The sequence below is a fragment of the Micropterus dolomieu genome, linkage group LG01 (assembly GCF_021292245.1).
Source record: "Micropterus dolomieu isolate WLL.071019.BEF.003 ecotype Adirondacks linkage group LG01, ASM2129224v1, whole genome shotgun sequence".
NCBI lineage: Eukaryota > Metazoa > Chordata > Actinopteri > Centrarchiformes > Centrarchidae > Micropterus > Micropterus dolomieu.
In genome coordinates, this window is record NC_060150.1 from 41,093,364 (window position 1) to 41,108,681 (window position 15,318).

Genomic DNA, 15,318 nt, shown 5'->3' on the forward strand with positions numbered 1-15,318 from the left:
GTGGCTCAGAAATCATAACATATGACGATACTTCATTGCCTTTACACTGCAAATGCTTTGAAAATAAGACGATTATGTTAGCCAGCATAATATAAAGTAGTCAAATAAACTCCACCTTTACCAGCTGCAACATGTATATGCTTACACATAAATGCATCACTACTTATAATCCTGTGATTCGTCTGAAATGGGCCATTCTGCATAAGGAGTAATGTTGTTACATTAAGAATATTGCATGACTTTTATTAGTTATATTACTTGACTGGGGCACTGCTACTTTTACTTAAGTGAAAGATCTTAAATACTTCCACCACTGCTCTAAAGTGATGAAATGGAAGCAGTCACAAACCCATCAAGGTATTTTTCCGTTATATACCTCATAAATATTGAAGTATGTCATCACAGGTGTGACTTTTAGAGATTCACACTCAACCAATCAGGCACTGAGGACACATAATCTCCTAAATATTCTGAGGATATAAACCTAGTGAAAGAAGAACCACACGTGTCAGAATGTTTCTATGAATAGCAGTCATACAGGTCATTGGATATCTAGAAGTAAAGGCACTGGACAAAACCAGTTGTCTGCTGTTGACATGTGACTTAATATTCTAGATACATGTTGAAATTCCCTTTTGAAAGGCACAGCCTAGATATATTCCAAGAATAATGTGGTATTTTTTTTCTATACTAATGAGGACACGGGTTTGTATAACACCATTGGTTTTATCTCAAATCTATAAGTCACAAAGGGTCAAAGGTGACTTTTCTTTAGATGTGCAGCTAATTTTGCACAATGGAGCTTTATGTAGCCACATTTTCTCTGCATTACATGGGAAAATACATCTAATAGTACATGTACAGATAACTCTTATGCTATATTGGCTGTCCTTGTACACAGGAAAAGCACTATTATAAGAGATTTTAGACTGGAGTTTAACCTTAGTTACTATACACCTTATATTATGGGGTTATTTTAAGTGCAACACTCATTTATGTCCCCTAATAAGCTGTACAGTATAGTGAGATATATTACAGTAGGAGTATTTTCACATTTTGGTCTTTACATAGTTATTTCTCTCATTTATAGCACTTGTACTATTACTTTATGTATATATACACACACACACACACACACACACACACACTTTGTTTTTACTTTGGCTAAGAGTAACTGGCGATTGGAGAGTCTGCTGTGAAACAAGAGCATGTGAAGTTGGGTGTGTACCATCTTGTCGTGTTGGTGTTAAATTAAAGACTATTTAAAATTATTTATGCATCCAGCAGAGCCATTTCATATTTGAATGTGGTGTGTTGATCTCTACTTTCCCCCACCCTTATGAGCCACCAGGAATGAGTCATGCACTTCCACAATGTTAGTTTGGCTCACATGGTACCAATCAACCTTTACAGCCAGCAATCTCTGCCACACTGGAATGCATAGTAAGAAGTACTTGAGCTTTCAGCAGAAAATGGATGTGTTCATACAAACTGAACAACTCAAACTGCTGCAGATCTAGAATCTCTAAACTGACAGCCAGAAAATGACCAACTACAAGTAGTCACAAGTGGCATGTTTCATGGCAACCCTGATAGTATGGTGCGACTAAAATAGTTGCTTTACCAAAACATTTATTTAATTAAACACATTTTTAAGAGGCTTAAACATGTAATGCACACACAGTTTCAGATCAGCTCTGACAGGTGGCCATTATTGGTCGTCCAATGTGAAAACATGCCAACAGGATTGAATGGGTAAAGGTTGACAGGAAGACTTGTATTTATTTCAGGAAGAAGCTCAGATTTGGAAACTGACATGGCATAGCAGGCGGAACTAGGCTGAACACTGAAAGTGTCCTCTGGCACAGCTGCACTCTGGGAGAATGTGGTTAAGGCGCTGTTGGGGTCTGCCACAGTGCCGCTTGAGGGAGCATAGTGGTCATTTTCAGCCTTTGAGGTGGCCGGGCGGCTGGGAGAAAGTGGGGCAGAGGTGATCTCCTCTAGCTTGCTGTATAACATCCTCAAGGTCACGGGAATGGACGTGCACCTGAGACACAGACATTTAATATAATAATAGATAAGGTGGAGGCAAAGAATGCAAAGATGACAGGGTTTCTACACTCTAGACAAATATTCTTTCAATGTCATATCAAAATCAATCTGATTTTCCTCATATTGCAAGATGTTGATCCTACTAAGAGGGGAGGCCTAGACCCCATCATCCTCTTAAATTGTAGAGAAAGGAGGGCTAGATAAGGTCACAGAGCCATACCTCTTCATGATAGTGGAAAGGTTTTCATCCACAGAGTGATCCTCTATTCCTGCTCCAAACAAAGTGCAGGTAATCTGATGAGCGTCAGATATATTCACCAGCACTGAGAGAAAAAAATATAAATGATTCTGTGTTATTTACCATTACCTTAAACGTAGGCTAACACACACGGCTGAAAAAATATAATCCAAAACCAATCACATAAAGGCCGTTGATTCTAAGAAGTTTCTTCCCCTGATGTTGAAGCTTTCAGACAGTGATATTTACTCTAGTGACTCAAATTTCAGTAAATATATTCTGTGGCAAATGCTCACAAACAGCAAGGGTGTCAGTGTCAGGTCGGTGGAAGGTCACAGAGAAGCTGGTCTCTGACTCCGGAAGGACTTCCAAGTGCTGCTCACACACTGAACCTGGTAGCAGAATCAACAAAACGTCACATAACTGACTAAACAAATGTCTTGATTTTTTCCCTGCCTGCTTCATGACTTTGTCCATTTCAACAAATTGTGGGATGTAAAAGTACTCCTACCTGTTCTGGCACACTGAGTGGTCATACAGCTCCTCAGCAGGGTGTTGATGGTACACTGTTGTCGAAGCAGCTGCAGCAGGGCTGGGACATGGGCAGGGTGGGTGAAGGGAATACTGTCCATGACAGTCGCTCTGTGGGCAGGCACCTCCCATGCTGCTCCAGGGAGAACATAACTGTGCATCACACCACCAGGAAGAGGCTGGACAGAAGTAGTATTCATTCCTTTTCGTATCATAGTACACCCAATGTAATTTAACCCAAATAATTTAGCTTGAAATGAATTACCATTTGCATTGTGCTTAACATGTGTTGATCTTTAAAGCAAAAACACACATACCACTGTAAAAATAGCATCCTGCTGATTTAATGTCTCCCTGTGGCTGTTAGCACTTGGTAAATGTCTCATCAGAAGCTTGGGTAAGGGTGCCCACTGCAGGTCAACATCTGGTATTGTCACATCTATGAAATATCAGAGGGAGAATGTGAGAGCAAGTAATGGGGTGATGCTTGTGGGTGTTTTTAGGTTAAATAGAGAATTTCTTCAATCTTTACATCACATGTAAAAATAAAATACTAGAATTGTGCCAACAAGTGAAGCTTATTAAAGAAAAAAAAGGTATAAAGTGTTTTTTGCTAAAGCAATCACTAAATGATACACGAGTCCAGTGAATATACATTGAACTGATTGAAGGATTATCATAGATGTCTTAGCTTAACAGGTACTTGATACTATGTAAAGATGGATTCTTGAGTATATTGTTTCACAAAATGCGGTGCAATTTTCCCCTGGTGTTTACAGATGTGAAGCCTCTATGAGCTGTTGGGGAAACTTACTCACAGGATCACGATGACACTCAAAGTTTAGAATTAGGCAGTAAGTGAAAGGCAGAATGGACGAGATGGAGGAAACTCCTGCTGGGCTAGTGACGGTTTACTCATTGTGTCGTCCAAGCAACATGTGTCAAATGCATTCTTAAATTATGACTAAGCACCGTAATCTATTTTCACCAATCTAAACTTTTGAGTTTGCAATAACCTTGAGTCCAAAGTGCCTCCTATTCAGTGTCCAACCTATGTTCCTGAATTATTTTAGTAAATTCATGACCCGAAAAAGGTTTTTTCCATGACATTATGCGACAGTGAAGTTTACCTTTGACCATCTGGGTAAATGTATCGCTTTGTTGTATCCCATTAAACATCCGTGTGAACTTGTCTCATAATTACTGCATCAGTTCTTGAGTTATTGCCATAAGTATGTATTAAAGTATTGAGAGGACAGTGACCTTTGACCATCAAATTCTAATCAGCTCATCCTTGTGTCCAAGTGGTTGTTTGTGCCAAATTTGAAGAAATTCCCTCAAGGCGTTCCTGAGGTGAATGGGACGCGAACACAACCCAACACATTTTGCCCCCGGCCATGGCTATTACCAGGAAAAAACAGAAACATACATTTCATAGATTTGTGAAAAATGCCTGACCTGTAATTTGGCTGAGCTTGTTTACGAAAGAAAGAGTCATTGGTATCTCTGGCTGCAGTTTCATAAGAAAGCAGGCAGCCGACGTCTCATACAGCCCCTCACCCAACGGCAGGAACACAGGATATCTGCCACAGGATGCAATGTCACTGTATTAACACCACAGGTGCTGACATCCCACATTCACTGTGGGATGTAAAATTGAAGTATCCTGCTGAGTGAGAGATTAAATCATCATGTTACCCCTGGGCATCCAGCTGTGGAGGCTGTGGGATCACAGATGCCATCTGAAGCTTGTGAGTCACATCGCTGACACCTACAGTCACCTGGGCTGCCTGGACGACTGTCTCCCTCATATTTTCTTTCAGGGAAAAAAATAAAGTTAAGGCCCTTTAACAGACTTTACATGCCTATATGAATGTGCTGCATGCATTTAAAATATTTAACAGGTCTACTGGCAAACTACTTTAAGTTTACCGACAAATCTGAATTCGTTTGGCAGCTTTGACATCTTACGTATATCTGACGTCTTCAGTTCAGTCGGGGTGATATAGAACTGGATAGTCAGGGGGCAATCTAGAGAGATAAATAAAATTTCTCTCTTAAGTGAAGAAAAAAAAATAAAAGGATGCATGAACAACTTGTGTTTTCACCTCTTGAGATTATGTACCTTCTTTTCCAGCTATCAGACAACCAATCCTGCCATTGTTAATCATATCCACTTGGGGGTCAGCATCTTTTGGAACCCTGAAAGCAAAAATATAAATTAAAACTAAACCTCTGCTGATTCCAATTTGAAACAGGGCTGCAACAAACAATTTTTTTCTCAGATTCATTCTGCAGATTATTTTCTCTACCGTTTAGTTCAAGGAATGTCAAAAGATTTGTGCAAAATGCCACACAATATTGTATAATATAATCACAATATCCCAGAACTCAGTGATTTTCTTAAATTGCTGATCCATTTTTTTTTTTTATATTATATTTCCTTTTGCCAAATCCAATTAACTTATCGTAATCATAACAGTATTTGGTCATTTTGTTTTCATGCCACTTACCTTGGCAAATGTGATATTTGCTGCAAGTCTTTCCCGAGGCATTGTAGAGATGCAAACAATTTTAATTTGATTTCACTGAAACCCCCCCCCCCAAAAAAAACACAAATAGCTAAATGACTGGATGAGGCCCACATTAAACAACAAACAATGAATATACAGTATGAAGTGTTTGTACTTGTCTTCAGGGATGTTGTACTGGGCGAAGAGGCCTGCCAACTTCACGGAGAACTCAGCAAACTGTTTTGACCTGTGTCCAAAAAAAACCAAACAAAAAAATAATAAAACCTGTACAATCAGCATCTAAAAACAACATCTAATCATTTGAATACCACTGTCGTCATCATCATCTCTATAGTTTAGGGCATAGTAGTGCTGCTGCAATGGAAATGTCAACATTTAAAATTTACCATCACTCTAAAGCTTACCTCAGCAGCTGAAGGAGAGACTCACTGGGCTGCAAGACAATTTCATTTTATTACCACGCAGAGTAAAAGGGCAGTAATGCGATTGGCGCACACTGGGAGAAGGTGTAGTCCACTTACAACAGGGGATTCTCCATGCAGGGCCACTTTTACCTCCTCCACCCCGCCACATGGCAGTAAGACCACCTCCAGGTAGAACAGATCAGCTGTCAGGTAGCATGTGGCCTCAGTGATGTGAAAGCCCATTCTAGGGAGGACAGAATGTGACTAAAGAAAATGTGTCCCACCACATTATATTGAAATAAAGAGGGTCTGTAATGATGAACCGGACACATTTTTTAAAAATTAGACCAAAACATAGGGATATCTGGTAGGGCTGTGAGGACAAATCTCTATACCCTTGGCGTTTGGCAATTACTTCCAGACGAGACTTCATGGTATTCATAGAGGAAACTGAAACATACAGAGAATGGCTTACTCACAGGTAAAGGGAAACGCATGTACTAAAATACACAGAATCATTAGTACAATCCTTTACCATTAAACACTTCCTGGAGCCTTTCCAGGGATCTAACCAGCGGCTCACAAGGTTTGGATTCATCTCTGGATTTGTCCTATTAGAGGACAAAGGAAGGGGGGGAAAAAAAAACCTAAACAATGGGAGCAGTTGTGTGGCAATGTCATCCTCGTGTAAACAGTCTTTAGTCCTCCCAGCCCATCCCGCAATGCAACACAAACTGCACAAAGAGAAGTGTTAAACAGGGAGGCTGCGACATTTCTGCACATGTGTGAGAGAATACATTGTGTATTGACCTCAGTACTTTGTTTTTTGATAGTCCTCTTCAGAATCACTGCTGGCAGGAAACTGTATGACTAGCCCCATCTGCCTCATCCCTTTGGACCACACATGACTTCAGACCACCAAGTGATCAAGTTTCTTTACCAGACTCAAAGGACTGACCACTGCCAAGCTCCACTTTGTATGAATCCAGGAGTATTATCTACACATGACAAATCTAAATAAAGCAAATGCACCCTCTCAAAGCCTCAGCATGCATGGCAGTGCTGAATACACTGAAGAGCAGCCTTGTTGTTGAGTGTAATAGACATCGATATCTATAAAGCTTTGCATGTTTGGACCCCTAAACCTGTAGCCATATGATATAGCCTACATCTTGCAAATAATAGAGCATAAAAAAGGTCAAATATTGCTAAAGCAAATGACTGAAGCCAAAAGAGAATGATTGTCTTGTCCAACTGGACCGTAGGAAACATGCTAGAAAAATAAGGTAGCCTAAATATAAAAACAAGGAGCTTTGTTTTGATTGAAAAAGCTTACTACACATACTATGCCATGTGTTGTAGTGAATCCATGTAAGCGGATCCAACAACAAAGAGTGTGTGTTCCAAGATAGATGACCTCACTCTCGGTTAACCACCACACCAGTTACTGATTAACAGCACATCATCATATTAGATAAGCCATCACAGGGGGGGGGGGGCCCATACTTCCATTTACGCCTGCCAATGGGAATTTTGTGTGATATCTCAACCATTTGTACTGTGGTATTTAAGCAGGGAGTTAAAATTAGCTTGCTCATGAATGTGAAAAGAGTAATGAGATTTGTCTTCCCATGCATCTTCGGACAAGCTGAAAGGTCTCATTCCATGTCTTCTCTGCAAATTTCAGGTGCAGGTCAGCGATTACGGATTTTGCCTTCATCACTAAAGGCAAACAAAAGAGATAAAAATATGAAAACTTTACATTTTAGATTTTCCTTTAAATTTGTAATTACCTTGTATCTCAGATTTTAAAGTATATATTTGCAGTAGTCAAGCATTTTGTAACTTACAAATATATAGTTACTTGTGTGTTCGGATTTAACAGAAAAAACAACTTTAAATCAACATTACCTGACTTCTGAAACTCTATTTCACTCTTGCTGACTTGACAAGACTCCTTCCTGACCAAACGTGCCAACATTTATACAGATTAACGTGAGCCAATTAATCAATTATCTGGCACAGGCAAGAGACGCTGCCTTTAATCTGTATTTTATTTTCAACACACGAAGCAAATGATGCAAATATCTAAAATGTAGGCGATATTTTTTTATTAGCGAGAGATGAATGTTACACTGAAACAAAAAGTAAAGCTGAGTTATCTAGTTCTCCCAGGCGGGCGGGCGTTGTCAGACGGAGCCAAGCCCACAGGACGTGCAGTCAGTCTGCTGCTAACAGCAACCAGCCAAGTCTCTGGAGTTAGCTAGGGAGCTAGCCATGAGCTAACAAGCAGCTAGCTGAGTCTTTTCATGTTGCCACCATAATTCAACCTTCAGTCAAACGCAGTACCAAGGTGAATACTGTTCAATTTACCGGTAGGTGATGTTATTCACACGCACGGCGTTCTTGTGAATGTTTCTGCTGCTCATGTTTGGGCTCTTTTGTTGTTGTTTTTTTTACGCTACATCATCTAAGTGTTAGTTGTGATTAGCTGCTTGTTATCGCTTGCTAGCCCCCCTTTTTTTTGCCTGTGTGGCCACCCTTAGCTGGCTAGCGAGGAAGCTGCTGAGTTTGAAAGGATCGACCGGAACATCTGTTGCTGGGTATCCGATTTTAAGGATTTGTCTTTTATGCGTTATCTGAGCTGATACCTTTCATCTTGAACTTTCTCAAATATTAATTAACGGCCAGGTGACATTAACTTGCTTGGTAGGTTAGTTAGCTTGTTAGCCACATCGCCCACTGTAATCAACCTGCTAGCTAGTTTACCTGCAGTTGACTTGTCACCAGCTAACTTGCTAATAAGTAAACATGATTGTTAGTGTGCTGCGCATCGTTATTTGTGAATTCAACCTTCTGCTGTTGTAATGATCCGGTAAAATTGTCTCCTGCTCAGCTAACAGTATATATCATCTTATTGTATTATAGACGTGTCAGCGTTATTAATGTAATTGAGCAGCCAATGTCACAATCTGCTGACAAATTCTTTGAGCAGGTATGATCGATGACACACCTGATTATGAGGTCATCACTGAAACATTAATACCTCGTCTTGTTGTTGTATTTCTATTAGTTTTTCTGGTATCTTTATCGCATAACTTTATTTAGAAATGGTTACCTTGTAATATTTGGATATATATGGGTAAACATAGGGCTGGGCAGTAAAACAGTAATGATAAATATCGTGATATAATTCTCAATAACAATTGTTTAATGTTTGCTTTAAATTTGAATCGCGAACAAATTAGCACTTAATGTTTCTATTAAGGTATTCATTTTTTTGAGTTAAAGGAGCTGAAAACAGATTTTTACCTAATTTTACTCATGTGTATTTGCTGGAAAATTTTTTATCATAATTGTTTTGAATGTTCTACCTCAGAGACCTTAAGTGATCTATTGTTTGGCAAGTGTTATGACTCTAAAGAAAAATTTAAAACCACAATTAACCATCTGGTTTCTTCAACTTTCCCTCAGGAGCAAACATTTGCCTTTTAAACTTGAAAGAAATAATGATTTGACATTTATTGTCGTCATTATTGAAATCGAATGATATAGAATTTTTTTTTTTTTTTATTGTGATAACATTTTTGGCTATATTGCCCATTCCTAGGTTAACACAACCCTGAAACTGTTCAAGAGACATAATTCCTCACTATGGGGGTTAAATGATTAAGGTAAAAGCATCAGTACTCAATCGTAAAATTGGCTTTCAGTACATAGACGCCTTTTGTTAATTTGTAAAATGACCTATTGGCTGCATTCCCATCTGTTTTCTCCCTGATTCTCCAGAGGTCTATATTGGGCCTGTGATAGGAAAGGGCATTAACACACTTCAGGAGATCATGGTATTCCCATAGTCTTCTTGGACTGTCCAGTGTGGGAAACTGACCACTAAATCGCTTTGGCATGTGTGTCAGATTTTATCCAGTCCTGTCAAAGTCTGGAAAATACAGCCAGATGTTACCCAGAAGCTTTTGTTATATTTCATTGCTAGATGTCTTTCACAGGTTCCTCTTGGATAAGTGGAAATTGCCTGATGTTTGTCACGATGTGCGGTGGTTAATGTCATTAAAGGATTCCACAAGCAGTATTTTCCCACAGGTTATTTGTGGTTGTCTGACATCCAGTAGCATTGCATTCACAAGGAAGCTCCTGACTTGGCATTTTTGCTGATCTGTAAAGTTGACTGCGAGTTTACCTTTCTGGCAGACCTTATTTCCTCTTCACATTTCATCCATGCAAAAGTCTGAAAGGAATAAATTACAAATAAAGAAGTAAAAAATATTCTTTTTGTTCTGATCACAGACAATAGATAATTTCCATATGTTGTGTGGGGAAAAGCTGCCATGACTAGGCTATAATTTTCCAGTAATTCAGTCTATTTCTATGACTATTTTGTGATGGCAAAGAAAACACAATGTAAACTAAAGCTACCTGAAGAGAAACTGATCTTTCTGCTGCCACATAGCTGCAGGGAGGCGCGCTAATAAAAAATACTGATTATAAAGCAAGTTTCTAATGCATCAGTCTAGTACCAGTGGTCATAACCACATTTTATCCTGCCATAGTTTTAACCAGGTACAGAGAATAATCCTCTGCATGTCATTTGTAGTGTAATGGCAGTTTCTCCTGGTGCGATAGAGCCTCGGAAATGATGATGAAACATCTTAGCTTTTCATCTGTGTGTTTTTGTTTTTTTTTTCCTCCCCAGGAATTATCATTCAGCCCTTTTGTTGCAGCTGGAATCCTCGGGGTTGATTTTTACGGTCTTCGTTTCACAGTCCATCCCTCCACCTCCAGCTCCACGTTGAACTTTCTCCCTTTTACACCCGGATCTCTCGGTACACAGAGCCATGGCAGCTGCTAAGCCAAAAGGGCAGAACTCTTTAGCTCTTCACAAAGTGATTATGGTGGGCAGTGGAGGAGTGGGGAAATCAGCGCTGACTCTTCAGTTCATGTATGACGAGGTGAGCAACCTAAATCACAGCAGTCAAGTAAAAATCAAATGTGGTTGGATAGATTCTCTTTGTTGGCCTTAATGGATGACCAGTTTGACCGCAGTTGTTAACGTGACCTTTACTCCCTCCCCCCCCCCATAGTTTGTTGAAGACTATGAGCCTACTAAAGCAGACAGTTACAGGAAGAAAGTGGTGCTGGATGGAGAGGAGGTACAGATTGACATCCTTGACACAGCTGGACAAGAGGACTATGCAGCCATTCGTGATAACTACTTCCGCAGTGGCGAGGGTTTCCTCTGTGTGTTTTCCATCACAGAACTGGAATCATTTGCAGCAACAGTAGACTTCAGGTTCAGTAGCATTTTAATGAGACAGTTTTGTGTCCATTACAATACTTATTGACAGTAACCATTAGGTAATTTCCCCCTGCTGAAATGCATAAAAATGTGTGCTGTTTTGACATTTTGCAACATCATTAAAATGAGCTGTGTCTTTTGTCTATTTTTTTTTTTTTACCTCATTCACATTACACTCTAGGCTAGCAAGCAGTAGTCTGTTTATTTACATAATTCATGGCTGAATGACATTTCCTGTTTTACAGAGAGCAGATTCTGCGAGTGAAGGAGGATGAAAATGTGCCCTTTCTCCTGGTTGGTAACAAGTCAGACTTGGACGACCGACGGCAGGTCAGCGCTGACGAGGCGAAGGCACGTGCTGAGCAGTGGGGCGTGTGCTATGTGGAGACTTCAGCCAAAACCCGTGCCAATGTTGACAAGGTATGTTTGAATATGCCAAAGATGGGAATCCCTGGCTAAAATACATTTAAATCATTGATATTGAGCAAACAGAGGAACCTGAACCCTACAATTTCATTAGCTTGCTTGTTTTTAACAGGTGTTTTTTGACCTGATGAGAGAGATCCGGGCAAGGAAAATGGAGGACAGCAAAGAGAAGAACGGAAAGAAGAAAAGTAAAAGTTTGGCCAAGAGAATTAGAGAGAGATGCTGTATTTTATAGTGTTAAAAGAGAGCAGGGTAGCTGCTTGTGTACATATACATTTCTCAGACTTTTGCATTTCTTTTGTGCCCATACCCCTGACCATGACTTTCTGTCCCTGGCTAACAGGACATCTGACCGTGTGTCGGGGAGTAGTAAGGTGGCACTCCATACACCATTTATAGCTCTAACTTTTTATGTGCTGACACTCCAAAAAATTTCTGTACTCTCTCTCTGTCTCTCTCTTACTCTGACCACATTACAGAGTGTAACACATGGATGGTGTTTTAATTTAGGCCTAAGCTTGACAAAAAGGGTAAGCCCTGAAAGGGTTACAAAACCTTTCATTGTAAAGTTTGATGTGTATAATATTATTCAGACAACTGTGCAGTTCAAAAGATAAAATGAAGGTGACGGAGCCCAGGTTTAAATTGGGGATGTAAGTTGAGCTTGGGTAGGAAATGTAGGTTAACATACTCAGCAGTGTAGTGTCAACCCAGAATTCATCAAGTGCCACCAAGGAAATGTACATTGCACTGGTGAATCTATGAAGCATTTTAATTGAAAGATTGTTGCGCATGTCGGAGCCAAAATTTGATGCCATTCCTATTTGTTGTTTTACACCTCAATTTTACTACGTGGTATGGTTATGAACACTTCTCTTTAAATCCTCTTTTTTCTTTTTTTTTTTTTATCTGTGAAGTCAAACTTTTTTTTTTTCCTTTCTTTTTGTCTCCTCTTGTCATATCAACCAATGTAAGATAAGCGCACTAATGACTAATGTTTCCATTTTCTTTCCCCTTGGTATCATTTTGTTCAATCTTCTCAAATGCACAAACATTGATCATTGCCCTTGAATCTGTGAGGGAGGTTTTTTTTCTTGTTCGTTTTTTTTTTTTTTTTTAATATATTTTCAATTCAAACATTTCAGAAGTTTTACCTCACTACTTCTTTTGCGATAAAGGAATCCCTGGTGCTCTGATAAACGGCGATTCCATAACACTACGTCCTTTTACATGCTGTCTTGAACACATCTTAAAGATGATTAAATAAATTACTTCCAGCCACGTAAACGTTTCTCTAACCCAACCTTAATTTTCCTGGCTCAGACTTTTAATCACCAACCTTGTGGGGTTTTTTTTTTTTTTTTTACTTAAATGTATTTCTTAATATGGACTTAAAAGTATGTGAAAATAAATTAATGGATAGATGAATTTAAAGGCATAAAATATTAAAAATGAATGCAGATTTGATAGAAGTACCTCTCCAAAAAAATTGCTCTCAGTCACCAAAGAAAAATGCTAGCTAGTACAAACAAGTGCCCACTTAGTGATCTAAGTGAATGACAACTTGCTATAGTGAGCATCAAAAGTAAGCACTGCAGTGTATATTTGTGTGTGTAAAACAACTATCCTTATGGATCTGATAGAGGCAAAAGTTGAAGGAAAGAATCTTATCCTGAAGGGCCTGGGAAAGGAATGCAAGTTTAGGAGGGATTTAGTCATTCGTGTACAGTGCATCACTGTTGCCTCTGTCCATTGTGAATGTGAAATAGTCCCCCATACGCATCCTGTTAGCCTGTAATCTTAGGCGGCCAATGATGTGCAGAGTTTAGAGGGTCATTGACATTCTGTTTTGTTTACCTTTTTTTTTTTGTTAAATTTCTGTGTGAGGCTACCTGGTGTTATAATGCTGCATCTTAATGAAATACCTGATATGTTCATTTGAGCTTGCTTATGTAGTAATTGTTTTACAGATGAATGAAGATGAAAATTGGCAAAAGGAAATTGCTACACATGATTAACAGCTAAATTGCATAGACCAAAACACACTGTGAAATCTGCCCCTTCATTATCTTAGTTTCCCTTTGTGACTGAGCCACTCTTTATTTTTTTTTTGATATGTTTTAACTTATTTAAAATAACTTATTGTATCATTTTCAGTCAGTTTAAAAATCTGAAGACCATCCAGAAGTTGTTGCCACATATCACTCTGATCCAGTTTAAGTGTGTGCATTGCAAACAGCAGCCGCCCACCAATTACATTTAGATGCCCCAACGCTGGAGTCTATGCAAAAATGATTGTGATTTGCAAAGAGGAAGAAAATCTGACATTGTCTGCGTCTTTAAACTACCTTCAGTGAGACTGATTGCAGTTGAAGCATTTAAGCTTGAATGCCCAACACCATTTAAAACTTGTGAAGCATTTTATATTTCAAAGTACTTAACATTGACTCACTTTTTCCCTTGAGTTAATAAATAAACACTAAAGAATCCCTGGCTTCGATTACAGGCTTTGTTTGTCATATAGTTTGGTGTGTTCATTATACAAAAAAAAGACAGTAATGCAAAAGAATGTCTGCTAACTAAAAAAAAAAAGCACACAGTAGAGTGGGTTTAAAGATGGGAGGGTGAGGTGGGACGTGAGGCAAACTCGAACCCAATGTTAGGATGCCATGGCATCAGAATGTTTGGAAAGTCGTTTGGGTTAATATGTAAGGGCTAACCTCAAGTACATGATTGAAACACCCCTACAAGTTAAAGTGACAGGCGCAGAAACTGACGCACAGTGTAAGCACCACAGTATGTTACTGCATACCCTCCTCAGCTTATGGCCATTACATTAACTACTGTGTCTCTTCATGGTCGAAGACTGCAGAAGCTACTATACTTAAAAGTGACTACCACAGTGCTTGCTTACTCTAACATTGGCTGAACACGGTCTAATTCTTGTTGAAGTTTTTTTTTTTTTTTCAGAAGCAAACATTATTCAGAATTATTCTACTTCTTTGTCTTCATGTGTAGATTTGATGGACTTGGCCCAGATATTTTCAGCAGGATTGAAGGGGCGATACTAAAACAGATGTTTGTGTGAAAGCTATGAGCAAACTGTCCTACTGGATATTGAAATAACTTGTTTTGCCTTTTTATATAAATACCCTTGGAATAAAAAATAGATATCTACATATTTGATTGGATGGTTGTATGTATGCCATCAATTAATTGTTTTCATGTTTACTTATTTTGAACATAACCACTAATGTAGCCTGTTTGTGAATGCAAGAGGTGAAGCTTACATTCATTTTTGTGTGAGTTATTTGGAAATGGCAAATAAAGTTGATATTACTAATAACATTTTCCAAATGTATTTAGATATTCTTTGTGTGACGATTTATGTCTCAAGTTAAATTATTACACCAAGCAGACAGATTGATCAGCAAAAGGAAGCTTCCTCTGGGAGTTTGCATGTTTTGCTGCTCATATATCCCTGAACATGCTGAATCCTGCCATCTGCAGACCCTGACCTTTCTAAATGGCAGATTAGCCATCAAGTCCACCTGATCGTGATTTAGTATGACATAGAAGCATGACCACTCAACTTATTTTGTAGTGCGACTGCTTTTGATCATCAGAAGCTGAATGTCAAGAATTTTATTCCAATATTTATACTCTCCAACAGTAAATTATCTAATATCTTTTAACTTTAAGGCACTAAATTGTTCTTGTTACACTATAATGTGTGTGCAAGCACAGATGGCTTGGTACAGCCCATATCTCTGTGTTTACACAATAAACCTGATTCTCAGTGCTGCAAATATGGTCCTG

General features: G+C 38.9%; 2 protein-coding genes across 10 annotated transcripts; one reads left to right on the forward strand and one right to left on the reverse strand.

The window, feature by feature from the left end:
* Positions 1-1,615: 1,615 nt before the first annotated feature.
* Positions 1,616-8,305, reverse strand: zgc:111976 (uncharacterized protein LOC553663 homolog). 5 transcript variants are annotated; one of them, XM_046061766.1, is made up of 18 exons: positions 8,133-8,304; positions 7,671-7,720; positions 7,390-7,481; positions 6,295-6,370; positions 6,155-6,209; positions 5,877-6,003; positions 5,760-5,788; positions 5,510-5,581; positions 5,335-5,409; positions 4,947-5,023; positions 4,793-4,852; positions 4,520-4,637; positions 4,280-4,404; positions 3,139-3,260; positions 2,802-3,000; positions 2,587-2,682; positions 2,273-2,375; positions 1,616-2,047 (listed from the first exon to the last, which is right to left on the reverse strand). In XM_046061766.1, the coding sequence occupies exons 1-18, from the start codon at positions 8,186-8,188 to the stop codon at positions 1,687-1,689; spliced, it is 1,893 nt and encodes a 630-aa protein (XP_045917722.1). In that variant the 5' UTR covers positions 8,189-8,304; the 3' UTR covers positions 1,616-1,686. The 5 variants fall into 5 exon arrangements, with proteins under 5 accessions (XP_045917722.1, XP_045917887.1, XP_045917808.1 ...); XM_046061931.1 differs by lacking the exon at positions 5,335-5,409 and having other exon boundaries at positions 8,133-8,305; XM_046061852.1 differs by lacking the exon at positions 8,133-8,304 and having other exon boundaries at positions 7,671-7,972.
* Positions 7,293-14,847, forward strand: ralaa (v-ral simian leukemia viral oncogene homolog Aa (ras related)). Of its 5 annotated transcripts, none has more exons than XM_046062378.1 (5): positions 7,293-7,446; positions 10,471-10,726; positions 10,859-11,067; positions 11,319-11,493; positions 11,612-14,847. In XM_046062378.1, the coding sequence occupies exons 2-5, from the start codon at positions 10,613-10,615 to the stop codon at positions 11,732-11,734; spliced, it is 621 nt and encodes a 206-aa protein (XP_045918334.1). In that variant the 5' UTR covers positions 7,293-7,446; positions 10,471-10,612; the 3' UTR covers positions 11,735-14,847. The 5 variants fall into 5 exon arrangements, with proteins under 5 accessions (XP_045918334.1, XP_045918163.1, XP_045918252.1 ...); XM_046062207.1 differs by having other exon boundaries at positions 7,297-7,452; XM_046062296.1 differs by lacking the exon at positions 7,293-7,446 and adding an exon at positions 7,698-8,134.
* Positions 14,848-15,318: the final 471 nt, after the last annotated feature.